The 10,070-nt window shown below is 51.5% G+C and overlaps 1 protein-coding gene across 1 annotated transcript in view; it reads left to right on the top strand.

Moving 5' to 3' along the window:
• The first annotated feature begins 4,010 nt into the window (after positions 1-4,010).
• The window catches only part of KPNB1 (karyopherin subunit beta 1), a 29,200-nt gene continuing 23,140 nt past the window's right edge, over positions 4,011-10,070 (top strand). The window contains exons 1-4 of the mRNA XM_041001708.1: positions 4,011-4,258; positions 4,350-4,408; positions 6,367-6,549; positions 9,783-9,983. Of these exons, the coding sequence (XP_040857642.1) occupies positions 4,219-4,258; positions 4,350-4,408; positions 6,367-6,549; positions 9,783-9,983 (483 nt within the window). The 5' untranslated portion in view covers positions 4,011-4,218. The remainder of the gene's footprint in view (positions 4,259-4,349; positions 4,409-6,366; positions 6,550-9,782; positions 9,984-10,070) is intronic.

Here is a 10,070-nt window from a genome sequence, read left to right as displayed (position 1 = left end):
CATTCCAAGTGGCCATCTAACTGTGAGACCAAGCACCTGTCTCCTACAGAACTCTTTGTAATTACACTTCTACAGCCAAGTGCATAAAATGTAAGAATCTTCAGTGTACAATTTGACCACATTTTTCATACATGCCCCTACAATGTAATAATCTGCTTTGTTGCACGTTACAATGTATTATAACATTTTCCACATGATTAGGAGATGTTAGCATCAATTTTAATACCTAACTAGAATTACATAATTAAGGAGCTGGCAATGTGGCATAGTGAATAAAGACGCCACCTGTGGAACTGGCATCCCATGTGGGTGCTTCCTCAAGCCCTGGTTGCTCTACTTTTGACCCAGCTTCCTGCTAACATTGCCTGGGAAAGCAGCAAAGGATGGCCCAAGGACTTGGGTTCCTGCATTCCTGTGGGAGTTCTGTAAAAAGTTTCTAGCTCTTAAATGCAGATTCCATGGTCTGCCATGGAGTGCAAATGTCAAAGCTGGGCCTCTTAAGAGGCTCAGATGGAGTAGTGGACAGCATATCCAGGCGCACATGGAGGATATGGCAGTCCATAGGTACCTGCAGAGGACACCTGGTACCACAACAGAGGATGGAGGACAGAACAAATCAATCAACTACCCCAGCCATGTATTGGCAGTAAAAATCTGGGGACACGGAGAGTCTAAGGTGGACTATGTCAACCAGTGAAATTCATCAGCGATTTCATTGTACTTGGAATGGCGAGATTGGCAGCAATTCATAACTGTTGAATTATCAAAACCACTTGAGCAGGACCCTCAGAGCATTCCCCACATCAGGGACCTGGGATGGGTGGGAGACTGGGTGAGGCTTCTCCCTTTATCTCCTCCTTTACCCCAGATAGAGAAAAATAATAATAATAATGTGCAAACAATAGTCTTACCCACTTTCCTGTAGCCCTTGACCCTTTGTGCCTTAATCAACTGTGTAAAGATTGTCAAAAAAAAAAAAAAAGTTTCTAGCTCTTCATTTCAGCTCAGCCCAGCTCTAGCCACTACAGCCATTTGTGGAGTGAACCTGCTGATGGAAGATCTCTTTCTCTGCAACTCTGCCTTGCAAGTAAATAATTTTTTAAATAATCATTTATAATTCTATATCTATTTGTTTAAATATTTTTTATTTAAAAGGCATAGTTCACAGACAGAGGAGAGGCCAAAAAGGAACCACCACCAACAACATTCTCACTCAAGCCATGTCACAGCTCCAGGCAGAAGCCCCCTTGCCACCCCATCGTGGTAGATACTGCAAATGGCATCCCACGCACTGCTCAGCACAAAGGTCACTCCATGTGTCCCCAGCCACACCCCATCTTCCTTCAGCCAATCACCATGTACCATCCATCTTTCTCTTTGCTGCTTCCATACTTCTTTACAAGTATTTTCTTGGGATCCTGGCAATGGTCTCCTCACCTCCACCCTGCCCCCTTTCTTCCATCCAGCCTTCTCCTGCTGACCACTGTCTGGCTCAGAAGCCTAAAAAGCTCCCCTGCACTCACTCTCTGGCTATGCATGGAACCACCTGCCTGGCCGGGCCAGGTTTCACCTGCTCTCAACCCATCCCTAACACTCCAGCCCATTCCCTGTGTTTTGGAGACACGGCTGTACTGCTCTGTAACCCCAAGACTTTGGCAGGTGCACAGCCTCCGTCACCTCTCTCCCCTTCCTCAGGTGGGCTTTTCCCAAGCCCCTTCATGGGGTGATCCTCAGCCAGTGTCACTTTACAACTTGACATAATCTGGGGGATAGATGGGGCTTAAATGACTGAAGTTGATCTTCTCTCATAGACCACGGACCTCCAGCCAGCACAACACATGAACTATACTTTGGATTAACAGCCTATGTGCATGAAAGGCGCGCTGGCAGCATTCTGCACTCTTCACTGCAACCCTAAGAAGCCAGGGGACTATTAGCCCCTTTTACATATGAAGAAAGGAAGTCTGAGATGTGCTCTTTCCAGATCCTGTGCACTCAACACTCAAGCTATGGTGCCTCCTGGAACTACCCAATGAGTCAGAGGGTGCTTTTTAAAATTTAGTTTTAATATTTATCTTTATTGGAAAGGCAGAAGAGACACAGATTTTTTATCCATTGGTTCACTCTCCAAATGGCCACAAGGGTTGGAGCTAGGCTCCAGCTGAAGCCAGAAGCCAGGGGATTCTTCCAGATCTGCCACGTGGGTGCAGGGTCCCAAGGACTTGGGCTGTCTTCCACTATTTTCCCAGGCTACAAGCAGGGAGTCGCCTGGGAAGTGGAGCAGCCAGGACATGAACCAGCACCCATATGAGATGTCAGCACGTAGCCACTAGCTGAAGGTACTATGCCATGGCGTGGGCCCCCAGGGTGTTTCAACAGTACTATCAGTAAGCTCTGGTTAACTGAAACCTCAATTTGTATGGGTAAGGGTCTCTTACGGAGAATTTTTCCATAAAATTCTGTTTTCCCCAGCATTTTATTCCAGGGACTTTCAAACTCCTCTGCCCTCACCGTTTGGGATGCAGACCAAGGGCGTGGCTCATGCACTTGCTGTAGAGTGGTGGAAGCTGGCAGCAGAGAAACCAAGCATGCAGTTCGCGTCTCTAAGGACAATTTTCCCCATCGCCACGGGTGTCACCTTGCTTCACACTCACCAACGCAGTCCCATCTCTGGGTCAGTGAGACGAGGGGGCAGTCTGGGGCCAGGGACTGTCCGGCCTCAAGAAAGCCCTTGCCACCTTGGGACGGGGGTCTGGGGATGGGTTTCCCCCAGGGGCTCCCTAAGGTGCGGCAGGTGTAGGACAAGCTTTTCCAGAGTTCAGGCTCCACAAGCCAGTTACAGCCAATTAATTCAGGATCAATATGCTGACAAAGTAACCGCTGAGGAAATTAACCTGGAAATCACCTGCCAATGTCAGGGAAAGCCAAGAAACAGGACGCGTATTTCATGTGAATTTCTCTAAAAAGGTGTGGGGGGGGGGGGAGGCGGAGGCTTTCCAAGTTTCTTCCAGAGCCCTTAACTTTTCACGGTGGTTTTGCCTCACGCACCGAGTCCTTCTGAAGGCTGTGCCTTTCCAAGGGTATTTTTACAGTGTGACCTGTGGCTAGGAGCCCTCCCTGAACTAGGCCTCCGATCAGATGTGGAATCCTCTCCAGCGCCGGCTGCTGGGGCTGGAGGGCAACATGCGGGGATGGTGCGGCGCAGCCCAGGAGCCGGCTCTGCCCTGGGAGCAGCCCCAGAGCCTCTCCGGCTGGAGTCCACGTGTGCACATGGCAGGACCGACCACATGGTCTCCGAGGCCGCCGCCTGCCGAGCTTCCGTGGGCGCCGGGCGCGACCCTGTAACGGTCCTCCCGCCCCGGCCCAGCTCCGCCCCGGCCAGGGGCCGTCCCGTCGAGCCTCACATCGCGGTCGGCCAGGGCATCGTGCGTCTCCCGCCTCGGCGAGTCCCGAACCCCGAACTCCTGGGCCCGGCCTTCCCGGGCGCCACCCTCGGCCTATCAACGTCCAGTACCCCCGCCTTCCGCCAATCCCGCGAGCCACGGGTCTCGCCGGGAACCCACCCTCCTCGCCGCCGCTCAGCGGGTCTGCGCTCCAGGCCTTCAGCAGCACAACCCAATCAGAGGCCTGCTCCCGCCTGCCCCACCCCGCTGTCCCGCCCCCTAGACCAATCCGCACGCCGCCTTCGCCCGCCCGCCCAGCCAACCGCAGAGCCTTCAAACCCATGAGCGAATGGGAGCAGGGCGGCCCTTCAACGCTGGCCTCCTGGCCAATGGCGGGTTCCGCGTGGCTAGGGCGGCAGCCAATCGCCGGCGAGCGCGGTGCCGCCGCGGAGAGGTCCGGCCCGGATATCCCTCCGCCCTCCGCCCTGCCTGCGCGCCGCCGTCCCCTCGCCGCTGGCCTGCCTTCTTTCTCCCTCCGCCGGCCGAGCAGCAGCCGCGCTCGGAGCCGCCCGCGGGGTCCCCCCTCCCCCGGCGCCAGAGCAGCCGCCGCCAGCCGCATCGCGGGCGGGAGGACGGGAGCACGGGCAGCCGCAGGGACGAGGCCTCGGGGGGCGAGCCGGTGAATGGGCGTGTGGTGACCCCCGCCCCCCACCCACCCCTCCCTTCCCACCCGACCCCCCCCAGCACCCCAAGCCCAGCTGGGGGAGCCGCCGCCCGAGAGGCCGGAGCGTCGTGTTAGAAGGAGCCGCCGCCGTCAGCACCATCGCCCGCCGCCATGGAGCTGATCACCATCCTCGAGAAGACCGTGTCTCCCGGTAGGACGCGGGCGCCGGGCGGAGGGGGAGTTGGGGTGGGGGAGGGGGCGCCCCGGCCCCCTCTGACCCCGCGCCCTCCCCCTCCCCCTAGATCGGCTGGAACTGGAAGCGGCGCAGAAGTTCCTGGAGCGTGCGGCCGTGGAGAACCTGGTGCGTGCCGCGCCCCGGGCCCTGCGCGGCGGTGGCGGCGGCGTGCGGGGCCCTTCCCGCCCTCCCGGAGGCCCAGGCCGCGGGGACGCACCCCGCCCGCCCCCTCCCCCTCCGCCTCCCCCTCCCGCGCCAACCTAACCCCGCCATCGGGAAGCCGGTGGGTGTGTCCCGCCCCGGGCCTCGCGGACAGCCAATGGCTCGGCGCGCCGGGCTGCGCGGCGCCCAATGGCCGCGCGGCCTGAGGGCGGCGGTGCCGCGGGAGGGAAGGGAAGTTGGGTTGCGCGGCGCTGCGTGTGCGGCGCGGGTGGGGGTGGGGGACCGGGCCTGGGGGCCATGTGCGAGCTCAGGGCCCCGCCGTCCGCCCCGCGCGCCCCCGCGCGCCACTCACTTCCCAGGCGGCCCTGCTCTTGTGTCCCTAGCCGGTCCTGGCACCGTGAAGCCTTTCCCACTGATTCTCCCACTCCCTCCCCCTCTTTTCCTGCTTGGAGCTTCCTCTCCCGGTTCTTTTTTTTTCGGGGGGTGGCGAGAGGGGTGGACTCACGGGAGTCTAACCCCATCGTTCGACCCCGATGATTAGAAAGACCTGGTCAGTTGGGACCCGCAGCCAGCATGGCGTACGAAGGCGGCCCCTTGAGTCGGGCCTGTTGGCTAAGGAGACCATGGATGCTTCGTTCTCGGTTTTCGTGTTTGCAGATTTAAGGGATGCTGGACAGGGGAAGAGAATCCTCTAGAGACTAGGCCCTTCTGTAAAAATGCAGGATCAGTAGGGCACTGGGGGATGGGGAGGGGAGGCAGGGGAGGCTCCTTGGCGCCTGTGAAAGGTGGTAAGTCCCTGACACTGTAGCCAGATGCGTCCCTATCTGTGGTTGGCAAAATAGTTAAGCCACAACCTAGGGATGAGGCTTATATCATACAAATCGCTCTCCATGTGTTTTTTTCTTTTTTTAAACTACTGTGTTGACCCTTAACTTGCCCTACCAATGATGTTGCCACTAGTGTAGAAGGATAATGCATTCAAGGTAGATTCTTGCTTGAACTTTTGCTGATTTGCACCAAGCTTTTATCTTCCTAGACCCCTTAGTTGACTAACTTTTGAAGGATTCTCTTCTGGGTGGCAGAAGTTGCTAGGAGGAGGAAAGTGCTGCCTGGGCTTTCCTGTTGTTTGAACAATGCTTTTTGAAGTTGTTTTTTTTTTTAATGGAGGAGAGGATTGTGTGTGAAACAAGTTGCATGGAACCCATTCGAAAAGGTTTGTGTGTGCTTGTATGGATCCACTCTGCTACACAGCTCGAGTTTAAGGAACCCGTGCTGTATTGATTGTTGACATTCAGTCATTTTGCATAAACAGTTTACCTGAACATTTTTACTTGTTTGGTTTTTTTCCCTATTCTTAAATGCCCATCATTTGTAATTTTTTTTTTTTTTTAATTTACTTTGCTGAACACCCTCAATTACAATAGAGTGTTAGGCACCTAAGTCTCTTTTAGGCTTAAATATTCTTTCTTATGAGAGAGTAACTGCTTCCATGGCTCAAAACCATCATTCTTTTTGGTCTGAGCTTTTTGAAATTTAAAGAGACAATTTTAATTTTTACTTATCATAACATTGGTGCATTGCAGAGATGGACTGTGACATTGTTTTGGATGCTTGGGACACCTGTGCTCATGAACAGTCCACTTGTCAAATTGCCTAAATTCTGGAGATGGGATGGAAGGGTGACCTGCAAAGGAAAATACATAATTCCTCAGCAGGGACTGGGCTGCATGGGAAGTGAATGGATTTCTTGTCTATCAAATAACCTTATGGAGATGTTGAAGTAGGTGTTTTGCAGTTCCTGGTATGTACTTAGAAATAGGTTTTTTGCTACCTTACTCCCCATAGTTTTTGGGTACTTGGTAAACTTGAGTTGGTGAAATTCCCCCAGGTTTTCATTGGTGAATGCCTGTTCTCTCTAACAGCCCACTTTCCTTGTGGAACTGTCCAGAGTGCTAGCCAACCCAGGAAACAGTCAGGTGGCCAGAGTCGCAGCTGGGCTACAAATCAAGAACTCCTTGACATCCAAAGACCCAGACATCAAGGCACAGTATCAGCAGAGGTGGCTTGCGATTGATGCCAATGCCCGACGGGAAGTCAAGAACTATGTGAGTAATTCGCCGGCTTTTGGTCACGTTGCCTGTGGCCCGAGAGCTGTATGTTAGTTTCATTACTTGAGCGTGGGATAGTTGACGTTGTGATAGGCTTCTGACCCCTAAGTTTTACTTAAACTGTATTTGATTCTAATAATCTTGTTCTGTTCAGCTTGTCTAGGTGGGCTGGAATTCTCTTCAGATAACGGAATTTGGGATGGAGAAGGGGGTGGAGCAGAGATCTCTAATGAATCTCAAGAGTGAGCAGATTGGTGCTGTGGATCAGAGCACTTTGGGAGTTTGTTAGTATGTATATACAAGCTCTCCAGAGCCTGATTTGATGAAACTGGGGTCCTAACATGGGTGAAGTCAGAGTTAATGACCTGCAGCCTTTGAACCCTGTAGTGGGTGAATTGGGCAAGTGACTAAATGGTGCTTTTACCTACATAGAAAATTGTGAAAAAACTATAGAAACACTGGATTTTTGTTCAAGGCTTGTAATGAATGAGACGATAAATTCTAAGGAAAACCAAATGTCCGTTATTGCTTCACGTCATGAAGGGCTTAGGACTTCATGGAATTTGAAGTCCATACTTCCAGCTGAAGCAAAGGATCTAGAATATATGAGCAGATCACATTTTTAAATGAAATTATTTAGTGGCCCATCTTCGATGAATAAAGGCACAAAGGGAAGTAGATGAAACCGCTTCCAGGTGCTTGAGATAACACTGGGGAATTCCTACGTGTGCAGTTGGGGGGTTCTGGTTATATACGTTATGCCTGCTGCCGTTTCCTTGCTCTAGATAGAAGCTTCTAGTTAAATTTGTGCAACTGTTTTGTAAATTGTGAGCCTCTTTTCCATCTCGCATGTTGCAGCCCATGACCAGAAGCTGTGAGAGCCAGCTTCCCATGGAACCATGTCTGGCCATGTTGGGTTGATGTTAAGAGATCTTTAATCTACTGATTTACTCCCCAGTTGCCATAGTGGCTGAAGCTAGACCAGGTTGAAGCCAGGAGCCAGGAACTTCTTCAGGTCTCCCACATGGGTGCAGGAGCCCAAGCACTTGAGTCATCCTGTGCTGCTTTCCCAGGCGCATTAGCAGAGAGGTGGTGGGAAGTAGAACAGCTGGTTCTTAAACTGGGACTTGCATATTACACAGTACTGTAGTGGATAAGGTCCTTTGAATCCGTGCTTGGCTTCCACACTTTACACCGGAATTGTTTCTTAAATCTGCAGAAGAGCTCACACTGGCAGGTTGAGCCCTTGTCTGTTACCTTGACCAGTATTGCAGTGCTGGTGGGTATGTCTTTTTGGCATCTGGTGGTAGAAGCACAGTTAGTGTCATTTCTTAGTTCCTCTTAATTCTGTGGTGATTGAATATTGTTGCGAGATTGTCCCTAGTTTTGGTAAAAGCCCAGCAGTATGTAGGAATTGGATATCTGTACCTCAGAAAGATCTTGAGTAACGTTAGTGGTCTTATAAAGGCAGTTGGAAGAGGAACTGTAGATGTGCTTTGCAGATGTGTACTTGGAGACAACCTAGGATAGTATAAGGGCACCCAGAACTGGAGTTTATTTCTTCACCTATTTTGTTTTCTAAGATTTTCAGTTAGCAACATGATAATGGCACATGTCTGGAACACCAGGTGACTGTCCAGGGTCTGGAGTGTATGGAGTGTGTACTGATGGAACTCCCACCCCATCTTCCAGCTCTTGCCACTACTCCTGTGTTTTTCTGGGTCACTGTGAACTGTGGTCCCTGCGTTGTACTGTCTAGTCCTGCACATTCCTCCTCTCAAGTACCTTGGTCTCTGTTGTCCAACCTTTATCTGTGCTGCCTCTTGAGTTGCCACTCACGTCAGACTTGGCTGCTAACCAATCAGCCTCTGACATATGTCATTTCCGCCCTACTACTTGATGTTCGGTGTAATAATTTTTGTTTAAGGTTCCGACTTGCTCTGATAGACCTAGATAATCAATCAACTGTTGCTGGGCAGAGCTGGTGGGGTTAGGTTGGCAAAGGTGATGATGCACCAGAAAAGAGGGGAGATGAGTAGTTCATTATTAGCTGCTGTCTACAGAGCAGGGAACTGACCTGACCCAGCCAGCAGAGCTGGCCTGCAGCTCTGGCAGCACCTGTGCTCATGCCATACCCAGTTAACTGTTCTGCCTTGGAGGGAGCTGGTGATTCCTGTTGACCTTTTTGAGTGGACTAGCTGATAGTGGCAATGATTAACCCTGGCTTGAGCCAGACTTACGCCTCACACTCGACAGAAAGGCTGACGACCCTTTGAAGCAACACAGATTGCAGGACCAGTGGACCTGTTTTAGTCGGTAAATCTAACTAGTTCTGGTCATCTGGTACTGATTATTGGACAAATGGGAAGAGTCCCTTCAAGTGGAAAGTGCAGGGATCAGTTCTTAAGGGCTTGGTAGCATATGTGACTTTGTGTCTTTGTTTATAGAGATGTTTTAGGTGCTGGGGCGCCAGAGGAAGCAAATATACTTGACATTTCCCAAGTGAGACAACCTGCCCTCAGTCAGGCTAGACGGTTGGATACATCACACTCACCTGGGTGCCTGAGTTTGCCTCTTTATGAAGTCCCCAGTTCTGATCATAAGACCCCCAAGGAGCTTGAGACTTGAATTTTAAAGATTTATTATTATTGGAAAGGCAGATATACCAAGAGAGGAAAGAGACACTCCTGAAGTGGCCTTAACAGCTGGATCTGAGCCGAACCAAAGCCAGGAGCATCTCCCCGGTTTCCCACACAGGTGCAGGGTCCCAAATCTTCACATGTCCCAAACCTTCACATGTCCTTGACTACTTTTCCAGGCCACAGGCAGGGAACTGAATGGAAGGTTGAGTGGCTTGGACACAAATTGGTGCCCATATAGCATCCCAGTAGTTGCAAGGTGAGGACTTTAGCCACTAGGCTACTGCACTGAACCTGAAGATGAGTTTTGTCTGCATCCCTACTACCTCTCCTGATTGCTGGTTTCCAGCCTTGTGTTGACTGTTGAAGTGTGCCGCTTGGAGGAAGTTTCCATGTGGAAGCTGGGTGGGAGGGATGGACTTTGACTCCACAGCTCCGAGCCATGGTGGTCGGGCCGGGGCTGGCTCAGTGTTTCACCCTTCCTTTTGTGTCAGGAAAAAATACCAAGACATTGGTGTAAAAAAGTAAAATATGCTCAGATAGTAATAAAGATTCTTATATATGTGTCTTACATGTTTATTTGTTTTGCAGGTTTTGCAGACTTTGGGCACAGAAACTTATCGGCCTAGCTCTGCCTCCCAGTGTGTGGCTGGTATTGCTTGTGCAGAGATCCCGGTCAACCAGTGGCCAGAACTTATTCCTCAGCTTGTTGCCAATGTCACAAACCCCAACAGCACGGAGCACATGAAAGAATCCACATTGGAAGCTATTGGTTACATTTGCCAGGATATAGTAAGTGCTTGCCTCATGCTAATGGATGTGTCTTGACTCTCTAGCGGGGCTGTGCACAGTGTTAGGGTTATTCTTTTTTTTTTTTTT

Source organism: Ochotona curzoniae, unplaced genomic scaffold (genome assembly GCF_017591425.1).
Source record: "Ochotona curzoniae isolate NIBS_2020 unplaced genomic scaffold, NIBS_Ocur_1.0 scaffold_2453, whole genome shotgun sequence".
Taxonomy (NCBI): domain Eukaryota; kingdom Metazoa; phylum Chordata; class Mammalia; order Lagomorpha; family Ochotonidae; genus Ochotona; species Ochotona curzoniae.
The sequence above is the reverse complement of the archived record's forward strand: the minus strand, read 5'-3'. Positions and strand labels throughout refer to the sequence as shown.